A 20184-nucleotide genomic window follows, 5' to 3' on the forward strand; every position below is an offset into this window, starting at 1 on the left:
TGAAATTTTCCTGCTTGGAAACTCAAATCCAGAGATCTAGTCCGAATTTAGCTGAATTCAAACCAAAGTAAAGCACACACATTGGATGGTAATGAGGCTTCACTAAAAACACACCTGACTTCGAGATTCTCTAAAATCTGGCTTTGTCATAGGAGGTGAAGAAACACATCTGGAATAGCAGGATGGCATTCGGATGGGGGACCACAGGGGTCTGCCGAGAGAATCGTGGAATTGTGGTTGGACACTCAAATCCAGAGAAGATCTAATCCGAGTTTAGCTGAATTCAAACCAAAGTAAAGCACACACATTTACGGTAATGGTGCTCCACTAAAATCACCCCTGACTTTGAGATACTCTAAAATCTGGCTTTGCCATAGGAGGTGAAGAAACACATCTGGAATAGCAGGGTGGCATTCAGATGGGGGACCACAGGGGTCTGCCGAGAGAATTGTGAAATTTTCCTAGTTGGAAACTCAAATCCAGACAAGATCTAGGCAGGATTTAGCCGAATTCAAACCAAAGTAAAGCACACGCATTGGGGGTAATGGCACTTCACTAAAATCACCCCTGACTTCGAGATTCTCTAAAATTTACCACAAAACCCCACACTACCGATGAGTACCCAGTACCGCTATAACTAATTAATCAACTAACCCCTCCCTATCGCTATAATTAATTAACCATTCCACGGGTAATTATCCCCGTCCCGCCGCCCGCCCGGGCTCCCCTCAGAGCGCGGGGCCTCCGCGCCGCCAGGGGGCGCTCTCAGCGCGCCTTTCCCGCCTTTCCGGTTCTCCAATATGGCGGCGCCATGGCCATGGCCGTGGCTGGTTCCATGGCCGGCGGTGACGGGCGCTGTGGTGTTTCTCCTCTTTCTGCTGCTCTGGCGGCGGCGGCGGCGATGGGAGGGCGGCGAGGGCCGGGTGTGCGTGGCCGTGCTGGGGGATTTGGGCCGCAGCCCGCGGATGCAGTACCACGCGTTGGCGCTGGCGCGGCACGGGCGGAGGGTCGCTCTGCTGGGTTATCTCCGTGAGTGAGGGGCGGCCGGGGCAGGGCCGGGCCGGGCCGGGCGGGGCGGCCTCAGCGCTGATCTGCCTGTCCTCTCGCAGAAACAAGACCACACCCGGACGTGCTGAACAGCAAAAACATCCGGCTGGTGCCCGTGGCGGAGCTGTGCGGGCTGCGAGGTGCGTGAGAGGCCGGGCTGGGGGTACGTGAGGCGATAAAGAGCCCGCAGCGTGTGCACACACAGCTCCACACTCTTGTCTCCCTTAATCTGTTAAACAGGAGCTTCTGGAATTTAAGCACCTGCTCGTATATTGGTGCTGGTCACGTTCAGAATGAAATTCTGCCTCTTCTTCCCTCCCCTGTTGCCCAGAGCAGCTGTGGCTGCCCCTGGATCCCTGGAAGTGTCCAAGGCCAGGCTGGACAGGGCTTGGAGCAACCTGGGATGGTGGAAGGGGATGAGCTTTAAGGCCCTTTCCAACTCAAATCGTTCAATGAGTGTAGGATTTCTTTCTGTACAAAATATAGAATGAGAACTCGCATGGCTTTATAGCAATCGTAGAATAAAATCACAAAGGTTGAAAAAGCCCTCAAAGAACATTGAGTTCAACCATTCCCCCAGCGCTGAGCCATGTCCCCAAGTGCCACATCCAGTTATAAATGCCTTCAGGTGACACCACCACTGCCCTGGGCAGCTGTGCCAGTGTCTGAGCACCATTTCCATAAAGAAATGTTCACAGTATCCAGCTTAAACTGCTCCTGGTACAACTTGAGGCCATTTCCTCTCATCTTCTCCCTCGTTCAGGAGCAGAGCCCGACCCCCCCTGGCTGTCCCCTCCTGTCAGGGAGTTGTGCAGAGCCACAAGGTCCCCCCTGAGCCTCCTTTTCTCCAGGCTGAGCCCCTTTCCAGCTCCCTCAGCCTCTCCTGGTGCTCCAGCCCCTTCCCCAGCTCTGTTCCCTTCCCACGACACGCTCCAGCCCCTCAGTGTCTGCCTTGGAGTGGCCCAGCCTTTCCAAATCCCTCTGCACAGCTGGCTGGTCCTGATGTTCACTTTTTTTTGTGGGGAAGAGCTCTAATATTCTTACCTGTTTTTTTCTGTCACTTTGCAGTGGGTCCAAAGCTTTTCCAGTATGTCCTCAAGGTGCTCGTGCAGTCAGTGCAGTTACTGTACACGTTACTGAGGATAGATCAGCCTTCCTATATTCTTCTTCAGGTATGTTTTGTATTGGGACTAATTTCAGTAAAAACAAATAGAGTGTTTTTTAGCCAGCTCAGACATTATTCTAATCATTTCAGAGCTGCACTGGCCTCATTAGTGGTGTAAACCTGTATCCAGGTATTTTTTTGGCTCTAAACTTTGATTTGTCTGTTAACAAGACAGTTTGTTTTTCAAACCTCATTGCCTTGGGTAGTACTAAAGAATAAATCTTACTGGAAATGTTGGTGTGTTTATTGGAGGGAGTTTTGATCCTGATCCAAGGGTTAAATTTGAAGTACCTGCCAGTGTTTGTAAGTGAATACAAACATTTTCTGTTCATGAAGCTCCTTTGAGGCGATGCAATTCCAATTTGACTTTTTCTTTCCGGCAGCTGCTTTGCGTTTGTCACTCGGTCACATTTTTTAATGCTATTTTGGTTTTGTTTTTGAGCAGAACCCCCCAGGCTTGCCCAGTATAGCTGTTGCCTGGCTGGCAGGGCTGTGGTGGGGCAGCAAACTCATCGTGGATTGGCACAACTACGGCTACACCATCCTGAGCCTGAGCCACGGGAGGAGCCACCCACTGGTCCTGATTGCAGAGTGGTTTGTACACTCATTTCTGCTCTTTACAAATATCACGCCTTGGTGGAATCCAGAATGGAGCCACTGGGGAGAGGATAATTGGCACAGGGAGGGGTTTCTGGGCTCTGCTGTGTAAAACTGGTTTGTGTTCTGCAGGTGCTTTGTTGGACACGTGGGAGGGGAGTTGCAGGAGTAGGCAGGTTGCTTTTATGTACATATGCAAATGTTACTGGAATTTCATTATATGTCCTGGGCTTTTTATTCTCTAATGCTGCTTTACACTCCTTCTCTTCTTTGAACAGCTCCTTGCTGAGTATAATTGGTTATATGTAGTTAAAGGCTTTGGAGAATAGGAGTCCATCAAAAATTGGCAATCAATTTTCTGTTCTAGGGGCAGTTTGGTTTCTTTGGGTTCTGTTTGGCTTTCATCAAGCCTGGGCACTGGGGAGAGTTTCTGCAATTGCCTGCCTGTGGTTTCTGACTGACATTTCATTTTTTGTCAGGTATGAAAAGCTTTTTGGGCGCTTGTCTGACTATAACCTGTGTGTCACTGATGCCATGAAAAAAGATCTCTGGGCGAACTTCAGGATTAAGTAAGTCCTGTGCCTCAGACAATTGAGTTGCTCAGGGGTTTTATGGAGTGAGTTTGAAAATCAGGACAGTGATGTCTGCAGTTTTTACAGGTGCATTTCACCCTTAGAATAAGAACACAAGAATGGGGTTCTTTGTTATTTGTGTCCACCTTGGTGTGTCCTAGCAAACTTCAGGAATACAGGAAGTTGTAAGAGTCAAAAAAAAAAAAAAAAAAAAAACAAACCAACCACAAAAAAAACCAACTAATTACTTTTCTGTATTGATTTAGTTAATTCCTTTCTGATGACATTGTTGCAGCTTCCCACTGTACCATGCTGTTACATCTGTATCTTATTTAAGCTACACATTTATTTTTCTCCCAGGGCTGTAACTTTGTATGACAAACCAGCATCTTATTTTAAGGAAACACCATTAGACCTCCAACACAAGTTGTTCATGAAACTTGCCAAGGACTACGAGCCTTTCAAACCACGGTATGTGCAGCTGCCCCTGCAGTCCTTAACAAGGAATTTGGACTTGTGGCACTTAAGTTACCAGGAATATTTGTGTGGGATCTTCTGACCCCCAGCAGGCAATGAGTTGCCTTAATTGTCATTAGGAGAGGCCAGAAGGAGTGAAATGATTGAGCTGTGTGGTGACAAAAGCAGTAGAAGTGTTTTGTTTTTAAAGATTTTGGGATAAGCAGTGAAATAATCTGTGATGAGTGTCTGGGGTGGAACTCTGCAGTTGTCTGACCCACACAGCAGTGGTTAAATGCTTCCTTAATAGCATCCCTTCCTTAATTACTGTGAGAGACTCTTCAGGATCTTGGTCCAAGTGTTCACACTCCCCTCTGGCTGTGCAGGTGTAGCAGATGTACCAGGGAATTCACTTCACTAAACCAAGGCTTGGAAAATAAGTGAAATCCACAATGCATGGTGAGGATTTTTTGGGAAATGCCCAGCTCAGAACATGCAAGTTCTGAGTTCAGTGGAATAAATGTGCTGTTGTCCTCCAAGTGTGAGACAGATTGTGGAAAGAGGGGCTGACTCTGCTCAACTTGTGAAGGAAAACATTTGGTTGGAAAATGGAATTGTGCCTATAGGGGAAAATGGCCTGCCTTGTCCTGGTATTTTTGTAACATAACAATTCTGTTTCTAGACAAGTCGAGCAGCAAATCTGAAGCCAAAAGTGTGGAAATTGGTGCCAGTAAAGCAGAGTGTTCCCTGCTGTTGTGTAGCTCATTCTCAGGAAGTTGTGTTTCCATAGTGCAGAGCTGGCAGTCCCAGTGCTGACACATCAGCCTTCACGGAGAGAGATGGGAAAAATGGGAATGTGGTGAAGCCCAGGGGCCGCCCAGCCCTTCTCATCAGCAGCACCAGCTGGACAGGTTGGGAATCAGTTTTATTTCTCAGATAAAATAGGGCTGTTTGTGCTTTCTCACACCTTAACTTCACTTTGTCCTGTGTTTTCCTGGGAGAATTTGAAGACGAGGTGTGCGCGATGCGACTACATGTTGTGTAACTCACATAATGCTACAAATGAATGTTTTTTAGAAGTTATATTTTAATTATAGAGCTCAGCTTTAGGAGTGATTAAAAAGGTCTTGCATGGTGGTGTGAAACAGATTAAAACACTCAAATATTTACTTCTTATGGCACCTGAGGGTGTGTCTGTTTCTCTCCACTAACTGAGCTTTAAGGTCCCATCCAACCCAGACCAATTTGTGATTCCATCATTTCTGATTATGTTTATTACATAATTATGTACATTTTCCCCTCTGTATGAGGAAGGGAACAGAGACTGGAAAGAAACAAATCCATTGCCAGTGGCCACGGGCAGGATTGTCTTTATCTGTGAATAATCAGGACAGTTTTTACACTTAATTCTCAGTTTTAGAAACTAGAAAATTTTAACTTGACAGCTTCAAAGATGTACAGTATTTCTAGCTGGTTTGTCTGTCATGTTGCCAACAAGGGAAATAAATAAACACTCTGCATGGTTATGCACTTTTATTTATGAAAATAACCTAGGGGATTTTTAATGGCACATTTTAGTAAATAGTCATCTTTAAGTACAGACTATGTACTTAAAACCTCTGAGTACATGGTCTGTATTTAAATTGTCTAGGTGAAGGTGAGGAAAATCTCAACTGTTATTTAAAGACAAAAATTAAAAATGGTAGAAATATGAGTGTCACTAATAAAGTTTTCTCTTTCAGAGGATGAAGACTTCTCAGTCCTTTTAAGAGCTTTAGAAGGTTGGTATGAAGGAATTGATCTCCCTTTCTCAAAGAGTTCTTCTGGACACTTAAAAAGAGTTTTGCTAAAGAGCAATGCTTCTATATTCAGGTGAAAATGCACTTGTATTTGATTAATTAGCACTAATTTCAGATTAGTAATTGAAATACAGCAGTGCAACATCTGAATTCAATTAGAGGAGTTGTCAGAGGGAGAATTAAATCTCTAACTGGCTCCTAAAGTGCAGTTTTATTTTCTGAGCTATTACACCTACTCTCCACAGGTATCTGCTAATGAGAAGGGAGGGAATACATTGTTTTATCTTGTAGACTTCACAGCTGCAGTTCTAAATTGATCTATTGAATTGTTTGGGGAGCAGTTGAAGAAATGCTTTGTGCATAAACAGCCTGATTTATTTCTCTAGAAGTCTTTAAATGTTAACACAGCTGAATTTACTGCTGGGTTAGTAACACATGCTTGAAAGGAAATTGCTTGTAGTGGGAAGCTCAATAATTAATCCACTGTCACCACTTTTCACCCTGAGATTTGTCAGCTCTGACCAGTGTTTTATCTTCTCCAGATTATGAGAGGTTTATTGAGGAGGGAGCCAAGCTTCCAGCTTTGGTGTGTGTGATAACAGGTAAGGATGTTTGTGCTGCAATTCTTTCAGTGCTAACAGGAGTTTTAGTTGTCACTTTTGTTCTGTGCTGACTCTTCTGTTGCTGGTGGGAGAGAGGAGGGACTGTTGCCTTTGTGTCTGTTATAAGGACAGTGATTTATAGCTGATTTATAGTTATTGTTATTGCACATCTTTAAAGAGCCTCCCTGTCTGCTCCAGCTCTGCATGCAAAACAACTCAATGAAATATTGAGTAAGAGAAGTCCAGGTGCACATTGCTCCCAAGGGAACTTAGACTTTTCATGTCTTTTTAGGGCACCACAAGTGTTGTATCCTGTTTGTGCACCTGATCCAACAGGAGCTCATATTTCACAGACCAAACTGTTCTCAGTCACCTTGACAAAACATTCTTTTCTGTTTTAAACAGGTAAAGGACCTCTAAAAGATTACTACAACGGGCTGATCCAAAAACTGCACTTTAGGCACATCCAGATCTGTACACCATGGCTGGAAGCTGAGGATTACCCTCTTCTGCTTGGTAAATAGTGGGTGATGGAAAAGCTTGGAGGATTTGTGGGATGTGCACAGTTGCAGGGGCTGATGCAGACTGCACAGTCAGGAATGTTTCTGGTTAGTGACAGGATATTCATGGATTTAACTCATTCCAGCAAAGCTGATGAATTCCCCTGGCTGGCTTTTCCCTCTTTTCCCAAGAAGTAGCTGTGTTGCTGTTTCAGCTTGTTCTTTGCATTCTTTGTTTCTTCCAGCTGTGCCTGTGCTTCACTTTCAGGCTCACTCCAGTAAATGAAATTAAAAAGTTGTGGGTTGAGCAACCAAAAGTAGCTGAAATTCTAAATTAACATGTCGTTGGAATGTTATTCCCTCAGCATCTTCATTGCAACAGCATAAAGTGGGAATAGTAGAGTTATAAAATACCTGTTCAGTGTGATCTTCATTCTGCAGGGTTAGAGCCTGACAGTTTATGTGGCTGTAAAACACTATTTATTTGGTCCTTTTCAAATAATGAATATAATTTCTGTAAAATCACACTGTAATTCCTCTGTTTGAGCTGATTTCAACTGGGAGAGGTCACTAGTGAGCTACGCAGTGTATCCTGATTGGATTGTGATGGGATTTTCCTTCACTTACTCATTTTTAGCAGATTAAGAGGCAGAAAGGCTGTTTTAAGATACACAAAACTTCAAAATCCCTTTTAATTTAGCATACACTCACTTAGTACTTTTCTCAAACATAACTATTTTGAGTCCCAAAACACCTTGTGCTTTATTTTTTTTTTCCCTGATTGCTTGAAATTGTGTCTGGGTAGATGAAAGTTTCACTTGCACCATCCAAAGCAGCAGAGAAATAAATGTTTGGGGGACAGAGGAGCTGTTTTCAGAGAGTTCAGACTGTGTTGTGTTGTTTTTTCAGGCTCAGCAGACCTGGGGGTGTGTCTCCATAAATCCTCCAGCGGTTTGGATTTGCCCATGAAGGTGGTGGATATGTTTGGCTGCTGTTTACCTGTGTGTGCAATACATTTTGAATGGTAAGAGTTTATTCTGTTACAGCTCAAGGGAATCACATAAAACAATATTTTTACAAAGCCAAAGTTCATCAGCTACTGCAGGAATTCAGTGAGATTCCTGTATTATGCCATTTTTAAAATTTGGTAAGGTAGAAATCAAGGTTGTTTTAAGTTTAAAAGTTAATATTGGTTTCCACAAAATTAGGAGCATTTATTGCAAGCACTTGCCTTAAAAAAATCCCTGTATTCCATTGTTTCCATATATTTAAATTTAAAAAAAGCTTTCTTCTGCATAGACACACCTGTTCAGTGAAAGGCTGAATGTTGGAATTTATGGTCCTTTGAGAAAACAGCAGCTTTATAAAAGAAGATAAATTCTCTGGGAAGATTTCATGATGGATCATGGACAGATTTTCCTGGTGGAAAAATAAAAATCTAGTTTTAAAGTAGATCATTGCCCTGGTTTTTAATGGATGTCCAGATGAGTGGCACAAAGACAGAATGAAGGCCCTTTGGTACAGCTGTGGTAGATTTAGTCTGACATAGAAAGCAGAAGAAAGTCTTTAACTGTTTAAAACTGTTCAAAACTGTTCAATTCCATTATGTCAGTGTGGAGTTCTGACATCTGGGGCCATAATGACACAGATATCCTGGTTTGGTCCCTTTGGATTTCACTATGCAACACTGGAAATGTCTCACTGCTGCTTTTTGCCTCATTTTTTTTTCCTTCTGTGACTTTTTTCCACAGTTTACATGAACTGGTAAAACACAACGAGAACGGTCTGATATTCAGGGACTCGAAGGAACTGGCAGAACAACTGAAGGTAAAGGCTCTGACTGATTTCTTTTCCCCTCAGAAATAACCCCAGAGGTGCCACTGTGTGAGCAGCATTTTCACATCTGAGCATTGTGTGTTTTCCATTCTCACAAGGTCCTGCCTGGCCTGCTGAGCACTGTTTGCCTCACTTCTGTTTAAATGTGAACCTGATGTGGGCAAAAACATTTCAAACATTGTCCTTGTTCTCTCTTTGTGGGGCCAGACACCAGAACTGCAGCTGTAGTTTGAGAGTTAACACTGAGAAGGCTGTTATGAGCCTGAAATGGAATGTGACAGTTCCAGATTACATTTTTAAATTTAAATTCCAGATGCTTCTCTTGGATTTCTCTGCCTCAGAAGGGAAACTCCAGAGCTTCCGAGAGAACCTGCGAAGGTGCCGGCAGCAGCGCTGGGAGCAGAGCTGGGACCACACTGTCCTTCCCCTGCTGGGGAACAAGGAATGACTGGGAAAGGAGGTGTCAAACATCTTCCTGCAGCTGCAGAGATTTGGGAAACAGGGAATAAACATTTTATATTGTCTGCACTGACAGCTGTTACACCGTTTTATTGGGGGTTAAGCTAACCCAAACTGCAGAGAGAAAAGGCCAGAGTGGACAATTACAGCTGGTTTTAGTATCAAACCCTGTTATTGTTTTGCTCCCTTGTCTGTGTGAGATCCCCATCCTGTGATCCTGCAGGTTGCCCCCAGTGCTTACAAATCACAACACACTTTGGAAAAAAAACCCCTCTGGAGTTCTGTTGTCCTTTACAGAATCTCAATGAAGTGTGATTTGGGCTTTTTTGGTTTCTGTTGCTTGAGGTTCAGTCACTTCCCAGGGGCAGCAGCAGCCTTGGATCCCTGCTGGGAATGACAGGAAGGAAGGATTTGTGTCCACTTGTCCACAGTTCTATCCTCAGAACCTCTTGTTTCCAGAATTCAGGATAATCTTATAACAAGGCTGAGACAGCTCCTGTTGGTCTCAAAATTGCAGTTCTGTGTGCCAAGCCTATAGAAAGAGCTGTAGAATGGTCACATTTGGCTGCACATCATAGAGAAAATCACAGCTGCTCTGGGCTGGAATGGTCTGCCACCTGATCCCGGATTTATCTGTGAAGAGAAACACTGGGAATCATATTTATGCCTAATCAAATGAAGAGCAAAAGTTGTGTGACAGGTTCTGTGATCAACAGGCAAATGCTTGGCGTGTTTCTAAAAAAATCCCATTAATGCCTCTGCTGAACACTCAGTGTCACTTTGTGAATTAACCAAAATTTCATAGAATATCCTGATTTGAAGGAACCCACAAAGGATTATCAGGTCCAGCTGGTGAACACCAGCTGAACAGCAAAGAGACTGCCAAAGATAAGCTTTAGAAGTGTATATGAAGAAAAATCCCCAAATCTCTATTTTATTTAATCTCCAGTTGGGGGTTTTAACCCTCAAAGAACAGATAAGATAAAGGGTTTAGGCTCCATCTCAGGTGTTATCACTGTGACACTGCAGCACTGATGGCTCCCTCCTTCAAGCTTAAACCTTTTTTTTTACTTTCCTATTGGCACCAGAGTTACAAATGATCCCTCACAGATGTGAGCTGTGATAGCCAGGGGAGTTCCACCCTCCTGATGAAATCCATGTGCAAAACAATCCACTGCTCTTAAATCCAGCTCTGGGATAAGATCCTGCTCTTGGACAGGGCTCCAGCTCTTCTCTACCACAGAACAAATAATGGGGAAAGAGGCAAAAAGGTAAAACTTGAACAACAGGCACCCACCCAGCTCAGCTTGGAACAGCTGATACGTGTCTGGATTTCGGATTGTGGAAGCAATGAACACCTCAGGAGCTTTCCTGTCTGCTCTGGAGGTGGAGAGTTTCTGCAGCATCCCAACGAGGGCTGAAATTATCTCAGGATCATACACCACATCTACAAAAAAAAAAAAGCAAAAAAAAGAAACATACAATATTTATTGAGAATTGAGCAAAAAACTGTAAAGCAAAAATACAATCTTCACAGTGCAGGAGAATATTGATATTTTATGGGCTATGCCCTCATCACTAAAAATCAGTGCTCCTTTTTGTAAATGGATTGTCAGATATTTTATTTAAGCCCATCCTAAGGGAGGCAGCAGAACCACTGAGTGTTGCTGCTCTGTTCCCACTGCCCTTGGCAAAACAAACCTGCCTTGTTAGAAATGAGTGGTTTACAGGCTGATGCCAAGGACTTAGAGAAGTTTTCATCTGGAGTCATCCCCTGGAGAGCAGAATGGGGGGGAGAGCTCAGTGAACACCAAGGGGAGGGAATGTGATGCTCAGAGGGGGCTGTTTCCCACCCAGAGGTGTCCAGGTGTTTGTACCACTGCAGTTCCTCCTGCTGCAGTGAGCAACAGCAAATAGAGAGATGTCAGTGCCCCTCAGTTCTTGCCTTCATCTTATAGAATTCCCATTCCCTGCAGCCTGTGAGCCCTTGGATGGCAAAGCCATTTTTGCACCTGGATTCTCAGGTTTTTCCCTGCAAAGCTCCAAATCAGGGGTGAGACCAGAGCTGAGACATTCTGCTCTCATTAGGTATCACCACTATTGTCTCACTGTCAGTATTATCCATGACTGGATTTTTTATAGAACTCCCTCTGATTTTATACACAGAGGAGTCCAAGGAAAGTCTGTAGCTGTTTTTGTTCCTCTGTTATTCCTCAGGAGGCTGCTGGGGTTGCTGAGCCCTGCCCATCCCTGCTCCCCGTGAGTGGGTGAAATACCTGCTGCAATGACAACATCAGCTCCGAGCCCCAGAAGTTGTTTTTCTGTCACTGAGCTCCAGTCCAGCTCAGCAACGATCACTTTTGTGTTTTGGCACTTCTCTCCTTCCCCCTCCTGCCCTTGGGACTGTGTTTGGGAGCTCCAGGTCCCGTCAGGCTCCGGGGTGAGGCCGTTCAGGCGGATGTTTTCTCCCAGCTGGCTGAGGACACGGGGGTGGCAGTCACTAAAGATGAATGTCCTGGGTTGGCAGCTCTTGCAGATGGCAATTCCAGTGAAACCAACCCCACTCCCTAATTCCAGGATTGTCCTGAGGGGAATAGAGTAAAAGGTGCTATTAGGATATTCTGCACTGAGCTGGAAATCAAAACATTCTAAATACAATTAAAGGTAAAATCAGTTCCAGGTAATTACAGTAATTTTTGAGTGAACCATCCACAATCTAACCTTCGTCCCAAGCAACTGGAGAGTTGGGAATAACTAAGGGTGGAATTGTCAGCATAAAATTAATTAGCTGAAATGCTGATTTCTGTAAGGCACAAAGCATTCCCACCACAGGGATGAGAGACATTTCCACCTGGCTTTGGCCATCTGCAGCACATTGTTTCCACCTGAGCTGGATCTCCAGTTTTTAGTCAGTGGAGAGAAACAGACACTGAGCAGCACAGCTCCTTGCCCTGTGAGCTTAATTATTATTAAATTATCTTTCCTCAAAAGTCTTTGTTTGTTTTGACTGATTCTAAATAAAGTCGAAATGATGTGATCAGAGCTGCACATTAATCATCTAACACAGATAATCCTTGGTGAATCCCATCATGGAGTGAAGGTCTTTAGTTAAATTACTGAGAACTGAAGAGCTGACCTCACAGAGCAGCTCACACTGCACAGTGCAAGAGTTTGATCCTAAATTGTGTCCTGACAGCTCCTCTCCTGGGTTAAAGTTTGGCAGAACAGACAAGAGCAGCAATCATTCAGCAGCAAAAGGGTGTAATTTCGGTTATTTTGGGTGTATAGTCTGTTATTAAATATTTCTGTAATTATAGTTGTGTAGCTCACAGAATCAGAGGACTGGAGCCAGGCTGGGAGAGCTGGGGGTGCTCACCTGGAGAGGAGAAGCTCCAGGGAGAGCTCAGAGCCCCTGCCAGGGCCTAAAGGGGCTCCAGGAGAGCTGGAGAGGGACTGGGGACAAGGGATGGAGGGACAGGACACAGGGAATGGCTTCTTATTGTCAGAGGGAATATTGCGCAAGAATTGTCCCCTGGGAGGGTGGGGAGATGCCCAGAGAAGCTGTGGCTGCCCCTGAATCCCTGGAAGTGTCCAAGGCCAGGCTGGACGGGGTTTGGAGCCACCTGGGATAGTGGAAGGTGTCCCTGCCCATGGAATGACATCCCTTCCCAGGCAAACCATTCAGTGACCCCCCAGGAATGAACAACTCTCTGCTCACTGCCCTAGCCCTGCCTTACCTGTCCCTGAACACGCTGGGGTTGTGCAGAGCCCACTGGGCCAGGGCCAGAGCTGCCTCCCACGTCACCAGCCCCGTGGTGCCCTCTGAGATCAGCGCCGTGCTCTCCCCCAGGCTCACAGTGTCCCCCGTGGGCTGCAGGGCAGGGGAGGCAAACACGGATCAGCACAGGCCACAGAATTAGAGTTTACAATCAACAACAGTGTTGGGAAAGACGGGACAGGAAGGACTTATGGATATGATTGTATGGTAAGAAATACTGGAGATGTAAAACCTGTGAGTGAAATAGAAATGAAAGCCAGTTTTGAGATGTGAGCATGGCAGGCAGGAAAATATTAGCTGAAGATGGGTTGAAAGACAGGACAACAAAAGACTCAGAAATGTTGCCTTTCCACCCTGCAAAGGCATCAGGGAACAAGTACATAAGAAAGGAGTCTATAGAGTTTAGAATATAAAATGACATGGTAATATAGTAGTTCTTATAAGCTGCATGCAAAGTCTGTAGGTTTTGTATCTTGCACGGGTTGGTCACTGTAAATTAGAATATTCAACATAAAAAGAAATATAATGTGTTGTAACAAGGTGATCACTCTCTTACTCTCCTGCCTCTCCCCTTTTTCCCCCTACTCTCCTCTCTTCGCTTGCTCTCTCTTGCTTCGCCCCTCTCTTCCCCTCTCACTTGCTCCTGTTTTCTCCCCATGTTTTTCCCCTGCTCCTACCCTGTTTTTACCCCTGAGTTCTCTTCTCTCTCTCTCTCTCCCCCCATTCTCTCTTTAGGGCTTTGCTCCAGCCCAGGCTGGTGGCTGAAGGCAAAACCCTCTTTACCCACCACCCTTGGAATAATAAACCCCCGTGTCTCTAGAACATCTCAGCTCTGCAGAGTTCCCTCTCCCTGCCCTCCACAGAAAATACTACATAACAGAACCTTAAAAAGGCAGGGAGCACTCCAGGTGCTTCAGGGTGGGTGTTTATAAAGCAAATTATCGCCTAGTTTGGGTGGGTAAATGTGGTTTAGAACAGTGCAGCGTCAGGTTTTACCAGTATGTAGTTTTTGTAACAGTGAGGAGATTCTTCTTCTTTTAGAACAGCTGCCAGTGCCTCGTAGAGTTCATCCAGGGGTTCAGCTGCTGTGGATTCAAGCTGTGGAGAACAGAACAGCTCTGAGCATCACACTGTCATCAAACAGAAAACAATTGCACTCTAAGCCCCATTTAATACAGAGTATTTACACTCAATCCTGTAGTTGGTTATTACATGAGGTATTTTTAAGGGGAAAAAAAAAAAAAAGAAGAGAAAAAGAAGTGACAAATAAGTTGAAAAACAAGAGGTACCTTTTTGATGAGCTCAGTGAGGAAGCACCTCCTGTACTTGGCTGAAAGGGGATATTTCACACACAGAGGGTGAAGAATTGTCTGCAATGAGAACAGCCAGGAAAACCAATTACACAGGGCAGGGCTCAGGAAAGGCACTAAGGACCAGAGAAGGATCATTAATTGGCTCTGGGTGCCATGAAATCCATTGGAATTTATTCTGTACAAGGGATGCTAAGCCAGAAACTGAAATGGGATTATTTCTGACAGGTTTGTGAGTTTACAGATTTCTTACTTTTTGTGGCAACAAAAAAATCTCACTTTTCAATAAAGATGAAAACGGAATGGAAATAATCCAATTTACTCTCGTCCTTCTTTTGCTCTTTTCCTTCTTTCTGTTTTGGTTTACTGCTTGATTTGTGATCTCCCTCTGCAGGGGCAGTTTGGGCACCACCATTCCCTGTTATCCAGGAGTCTCACTTTTAATCTCAGAACACCCAAATAAACACCAGGCACAGAGGGAAATCTGCAATTCTGCGGGGCCTAAGGAAACACCACCATACCAGGTCACCGGTCTCTATTTGGGGACAATTCTGGGGGTTTTGGGACTCGCCCGCTGGTGGCTCCGAGCTGTCCCTCACCTTGCCCAGAATATCCCCCAGCAGCAGCAACGCAGAGTCCGGCGCGGTGCTCAGGCTTTGCTCGAGTTCCTGAAAGAGGATAAATGAATAAAATAACGCTGCGGTGCCGCCTCCATCCCTCCCTCCCCTGCCCGCCTCCCCCAGTACCGGCCAGGGCAGCGAGCGGAGCGGCCGCGCCGCCAGGAACCGGCGCTGGAAGAGCAGCGCCGGCCCCGGGAGAGGCTCGGCCATGGCCCCGCACAGCACAGCCCGGCAGGCCCCGGTCCCCGGCCTCGCCTGGAGCGAGCACCGGAGCAGAAGCCGCCCAGAGGGAGGAGCGGCACCGCCCGGCCGGGGGAGGAGCGCGGAGAGCCGGAGCGGGAATCGAACCCGCGACCTCCGGGACACCGCCCGGCCGGCCGGCAGGGGGCGCCACTGCCCCGCTGAGCCCCAGGACTGGGACCGGGAACGGCGGGGAAACAAACACCGGGAAAGGGAAAACACCGGGATCAGGGGGACAGCGAGAGAGGGAAAACAAACACCGGGATCAGGGGAACGCCGGGATCTGTTGAGGTGTCTGTCTCTGCCTGGGCCAGCCCTGACACCTCCACAGTAAAAGGGTTTGGTACCAGGATGAACCTCACCCACCCCTGTGAGTTCTTGTCTTGCCCCAAGGAGTGAAGCAATGACAGCAGGAGAAAAGAGGAGGCTGTTCTGGGTTAACTGCTGGATTTATTCATCAGGGGATCTGCCCCAGCAGACACCCCTCAGCAGGAGCAGTGGGGGGAAAGAATCTCTTTGAACCTCCCAATGCAACACCTTTTATGGGGGGAGGAACTCAGGGATGGGTTTAACTGGGGACAAATCAGGGGCCAAAGGGCTCTCTGGATAAATGACACACAGTGTAACAAATCAATAACTCGGGTGGGGAGATAGCTGAAGTCTTGTCCAATCACTTGGGGTCCTCACTGGAACTTTCCAGACTTTTGGGAGAGACCCCAAAGTGACAGACAAGGCCCAGGGGCTGGAAAACTTCTGACTGACACATAACTGGGGTTGGGATGAAACCAATGAGGGTGGAACGTGGGTGACATGGAGCAAACCATTACAGCTTATAAAAATGAACTTAATACAAGGAACAAATACCGACATAAAACTGATAAAACCAAACCCACACCACTACAGGGATCAGGGGGACAGACACCGGGGTCAGGGGGACACCAGAACTGGGAAACACGGAATCACTGGATCAATGAATTATTGGGATAATGGAAGTAACTGTAGTTATAGAATCGTGGAATCATTGGAAACATAGAATATTGGAGTAATGGAATCAGTGGGATTGTGAAAAACGAGCATCACTTCCTTGGTAAAATGTAAAAGTTTAATAAAAAGACAACAGGAGACAGAAATAAAGCAAAGGATAAAAAAAACAACAAATCAAAAACCGACCAAGAGCACAGTTACTATTTTGAAAACACCTTTTAAATCCTTTTTTTATTGAATTAGCCTGTTGCATATTCACAGACCATTATGCTGAGTTTTGAGTTTAGATGTTCTTTGTCTTGATTTTAACCTTTGACTTGTCTTCCTGACATCCTGTAGATTAAATCAATACATTTTATTTCTCCTCGTGGTTCCATCCTGTTGTTCTTACAGTCCTTGATAACAGAGGCAATAAATTCTTCCTTTGGGGCTCTGGTTTCTGTCACTGTTACCTTCATCCGGACGGGATAATCCACAGAGGTGAAAAATCACTTAATTACCTTTACTATTCTTTGAGTTAGTTACATGAATAAATGCATTTTAACATTACTCTCCATTTTATTATTATGCTGTGGCCTAAGATATATATTAATAAAACCAATATTCATACAGCAAAGTTATTCCAACATTATGCATACGGCATTCATTTTAATATTTGCAAAAAGCCAATTTTATAATATTTATAACAGGGACCGTGAAATGGACCATCCCATCCCTCCCCTGCCATGGGGGGGGATGGCATTTAACTATCCCAGGCTGCTCCAAGCCCCATCCAGCCTGGCCTTGGACACTTCCAGGGATCCAGGGGCAGCCACAGCTGCTCTGGGCACCCTGTGCCAGGGCCTGCCCACCCTCCCAGGGAACAATTCCTGCCCAATCTCCCATCCAGCCCGGCCCTCTGGCAGTGGGATCCATTCCCTGTGTCCTGTTGCAAACAAACTCGCCCCGTCTCCCCCATCCGTTCTGTTCCCTGCAAGAGCTGAAAGAGGTCACAGCTGAGCCACCCCTGAGCTGTTTATTCCCGGTTCCCTCAGACTCCCCTCACGGCGCCGCCATCACCCGGCCTCACCCGTATACGTCATACCCGCGCGCCTTGTGACGTCACCGCCGCGCGCCGCGGCGAAGGACACGGCGCCCGAGAGGGGCCGAAGGGGATCGGGGGGAACCGAGCGGGGCCGAACCGAATCGAACCGAACGGGAGCGGAGAGAGCCGAGCGGGGCCGAACCGGAGCCGAGCAGGGCCAAAAAGCAGCCATGAGCCGCGCCGTGGACGATGAGAAGCTGCGGGTGCAGCAGCTCCGCGCCCTGAGGCGCCGCTGGCTGCGGGACCAGGAGCTGAGCCCGCGGGAGCCCGTCCTGCCCCCGCGCAAGCTCGGGCCCCTGGCCGCCTTCTGGGAGCGCTTCCTGCGGCCTGGGGACGGCTGGCGGCACCAGGTGAGCGGCGGGGCGGGGACACGGCGCGGCCTCCCCCGGGCCGCCGCCCCGGCCTGACCCTCCCTGTGCCCGCAGGTGCACAACGTTTACCTGGGCGGCCGCTTCGTCCTGCTGCGGGTGCTGCTCCCCGCATGGGCACTCACCTACCTGATGAAGTACCACATCCAGGTGCGTGTAAACCCACTTTAAACCACGGTGTTTAAAGGGAATGCCCGGGAAGGGGCTGGAAAAACCCAGGGCCGAGGGGGAGGATGATGCGAGGAGTGATCCCACACCTGGTGTGTCAATGTGTTGTTGCTATTCGGTTGTTCCCCGTGGCCTCTTCACCACTTGTGTTTCCTTGCTGGGGTAACACTTAGATATAAGTTTTGTGTGATATTTCATCACGAAGAATCACCTCAGGTGAGACCCCACCTGCAGAGCTGCCCCAGCCCTGGGGCCAACAGCAGCAGCACCTGGAGCTGCTGGAGAGAGTCCAGGGGAGGCCACGGAGATGCCCCAAGGGCTGGAGCCCCTCTGGAGCCAGGCTGGGAGAGCTGGGGGGGCTCACCTGGAGAGGAGAAGCTCCAGGGAGAGCTCAGAGCCCCTGCCAGGGCCTACAGGGGCTCCAGGAGAGCTGGAGAGGGACTGGGGACAAGGGATGGAGGGACAGGACACAGGGAATGGCTTCCCACTGCCAGAGGGCAGGGCTGGATGGGAGATTGGGCAGGAATTGTTCCCTGGGAGGGTGGGCAGGCCCTGGCACAGGGTGCCCAGAGCAGCTGTGGCTGCCCCTGGATCCCTGGAAGTGTCCAAGGCCAGGCTGGACAAGGTTTGGAACAACCTGGGATAGTGGGAGGTGTCCCTGCCTATGGCAGGGGAATGGAAGTTTTAAGGTCCATTCCAACCAAAACCATTCCATGATTTATGGCAGTGCCCAGCTTTTCCTGTGATGTGAGCAGAAAAGCTGTGTCTGAATTGTTCCTGCCCTGCAGGAACAGCCCTGGGGATAACCAGGGCAGCTGTTAATGTGGGGAGGGAAAAGAGCCCTGCCCTCCCTGGCAGGTGGGACTGTTGTAGCCTGAGGTATTTCTCTAAATAGTGGAAGGTTTAATAAGATTTGTGCTTAGCACAATTTATATTTTGGAAGGATCATGGTGCCCATTTCCTCCCAGTAACACTTTTCTCCTTTCTCTCTCCCTCTCTTCTCCCTCTGCTTCCAGAAATCACCTCATGGGGCGGTTGTGACAAACCCACGGATATTCCCAGTAAGTCTCTCAACACTTGTTTCCCCTCCCAGCTGTATCAAACAAACAGGAAGGGGTTTCCAGGGAGGTTTGTGCAGCACCTGGGGAATGTCTGGTGATGACTTTCCCCAGGGATGTTCCAGCTCCTGTGGGGACCACAGGGACTCTGGGTTTGGGCACTTTCATCTTGATCTCAGTCCCTGTTTCACTGTTACCTCCTTTGTAGCACCTGGCTGATGCTGGGTGGAAAATACAAACATTCCCTTTGGGTGTTCAAAGCCCCAGGGATTTTTAACCAGAGCAGTGGTTCTGCCTTGGTCCCAGCTGTCCCTGAAGGTCTCCCACACTCAGGTGTCCCCAAAGGGTTGTGTCCCCTCACTTTGGGATGTTTCATGTAGCAGAGAGTGTCACAGTGTTTGGTCTTCTCTGTTTTCACGCTGCTCTGAGCTGTTACTGATTGCTGTAACAACTCAGAGGGCAAATATTCCCAACAGAAGATCAGCTCTGCCCTTTCTGACCGCTTATTTTTGGCATAACACCTCCTAGTTGTGCTCTATCTAAAATAAAATTATAAAATATTCCATCTAAAACAACCACAAAGCTACACACTTAAATTGAAGCTGTTGGCTTCTGTCTTCAGCCTAATTTTTCAGTCGAGTTAGGTCAGCTCAGCAGGAACAAGCAGCCCTGGGGCAGCAGGTTGATTTTTGAGGGATCCCATGGGCTCTGGGCTGTGGGTTTGGGCTCACTGATCACTGCTGGAGGGGGTTATCCAGAAAGCTATAAGTAATTTTAAAAACAAAACAGGCTCAAAATGTGTGGCTGCTGTTGTGTAGTGAAAATAAAGGGTAAAGCAAGTACAGAATCCAGGTAGTTTTGCTGTTATTCCATGCTCTGGGAATGTTGGGTGTTCTGAGTGAGTTGTGGTGAGATTCTTGCCAGGATTGGGGTGTCCTGAAGGACTGGGCTGGGCAGGAGGAGTCTGGATGTCACAGGAAATGCTCACCACGCTCTCATCCCACAGGGGGACAGGATTTTAGAGACTGGAGAGATCATGCCTCCCCTGAAGGACGAGCACCACAAGCACCACTGATGGCCAGGAGCTGATTTCTGCCGTGGGTGAGCGTGGTGAGAGCTCCACCTGCTTTGTCTCTGCCATAAAAGAGTCTTTATTCTGCATTGTCTCAGCTCCTCTGTCATTTACTGTCTCCTTATTCTGCCACAGCGAGTCCACCCCCCTGGGCAGTGACCTCCCTGGGGTCCCCTGACACCTCCACCCCACTGATGGTTTGGGGTACCCCAAATCTCCAAGGTCCCCATGTATTTGTGCAGTGCCTGTGAGGAACTGGGGACTGTGACATCTCCTGGGGACACCACACACACCCAGGGGATTCCTGATATTCCCAGATTCTCCCAAGAAAGCCCTGATACTCCCAGGACTCTCAAATTCCCCCAAAGGAGATGCTGACAACTCTCCTCCTCTAGTGAGAATTCCCCCAGGATTAATGGGAATTCCCAGTACCCCTAGAGTGCCATGAACACTCCCACAGCTCCAGCAC

General features: G+C 47.3%; 3 protein-coding genes across 5 annotated transcripts; 2 read left to right on the forward strand and 1 right to left on the reverse strand.

Moving 5' to 3' along the window:
- The first annotated feature begins 794 nt into the window (after positions 1-794).
- ALG1 (ALG1 chitobiosyldiphosphodolichol beta-mannosyltransferase) lies at positions 795-9031 on the forward strand. The gene is made up of 13 exons (XM_083872702.1): positions 795-1029; positions 1110-1187; positions 2116-2219; positions 2658-2806; positions 3289-3378; positions 3742-3852; positions 4633-4748; positions 5580-5618; positions 6179-6238; positions 6644-6754; positions 7648-7762; positions 8490-8565; positions 8888-9031. The coding sequence occupies exons 1-13, from the start codon at positions 801-803 to the stop codon at positions 9020-9022; spliced, it is 1413 nt and encodes a 470-aa protein (XP_083728828.1). The 5' UTR covers positions 795-800; the 3' UTR covers positions 9023-9031.
- Positions 9032-9565: 534 nt separating this feature from the next.
- Positions 9566-16445, reverse strand: EEF2KMT (eukaryotic elongation factor 2 lysine methyltransferase; the record flags this gene model as incomplete). Of its 3 annotated transcripts, none has more annotated exons than XM_083872704.1 (8): positions 9566-9666; positions 10331-10480; positions 11310-11617; positions 12771-12904; positions 13808-13909; positions 14101-14181; positions 14721-14789; positions 16418-16445. In XM_083872704.1, 8 exons carry the CDS (start codon positions 16421-16423, stop codon positions 9566-9568), a joined length of 951 nt encoding a protein of 316 aa, XP_083728830.1. The 3 variants fall into 3 exon arrangements, with proteins under 3 accessions (XP_083728830.1, XP_083728831.1, XP_083728829.1); XM_083872705.1 differs by lacking the exon at positions 16418-16445 and adding an exon at positions 14868-14951; XM_083872703.1 differs by lacking the exons at positions 14721-14789; positions 16418-16445 and adding an exon at positions 14868-14975.
- A 625-nt stretch (positions 16446-17070) lies between these two features.
- On the forward strand, positions 17071-19802 carry NDUFB6 (NADH:ubiquinone oxidoreductase subunit B6). Its single transcript, XM_083872706.1, has 4 exons — positions 17071-17399; positions 17475-17567; positions 18602-18646; positions 19650-19802. The coding sequence occupies exons 1-4, from the start codon at positions 17220-17222 to the stop codon at positions 19716-19718; spliced, it is 387 nt and encodes a 128-aa protein (XP_083728832.1). The 5' UTR covers positions 17071-17219; the 3' UTR covers positions 19719-19802.
- The last annotated feature ends 382 nt before the right edge of the window (positions 19803-20184 follow it).

Source organism: Zosterops lateralis, assembly GCF_965231275.1.
Source record: "Zosterops lateralis genome assembly, chromosome: 15".
Taxonomy (NCBI): domain Eukaryota; kingdom Metazoa; phylum Chordata; class Aves; order Passeriformes; family Zosteropidae; genus Zosterops; species Zosterops lateralis.

Bases quoted from the DNA above. Each gene is read 5' to 3' on its own strand.
- ALG1 (XM_083872702.1), top strand. From the start codon at position 801: ATGGCGGCGCCATGGCCATGGCCGTGGCTGGTTCCATGGCCGGCGGTG. The intron at 2,807-3,288 runs GTTTGTACACTC...ATTTTTTGTCAG, and splicing joins CTGGTCCTGATTGCAGAGTG to GTATGAAAAGCTTTTTGGGC. The intron at 4,749-5,579 runs GTTGGGAATCAG...TTTCTCTTTCAG, and splicing joins CAGCAGCACCAGCTGGACAG to AGGATGAAGACTTCTCAGTC.
- NDUFB6 (XM_083872706.1), top strand. From the start codon at position 17,220: ATGAGCCGCGCCGTGGACGATGAGAAGCTGCGGGTGCAGCAGCTCCGC. The intron at 17,400-17,474 runs GTGAGCGGCGGG...CTGTGCCCGCAG, and splicing joins GGGACGGCTGGCGGCACCAG to GTGCACAACGTTTACCTGGG. The intron at 18,647-19,649 runs GTAAGTCTCTCA...CTCATCCCACAG, and splicing joins CAAACCCACGGATATTCCCA to GGGGACAGGATTTTAGAGAC.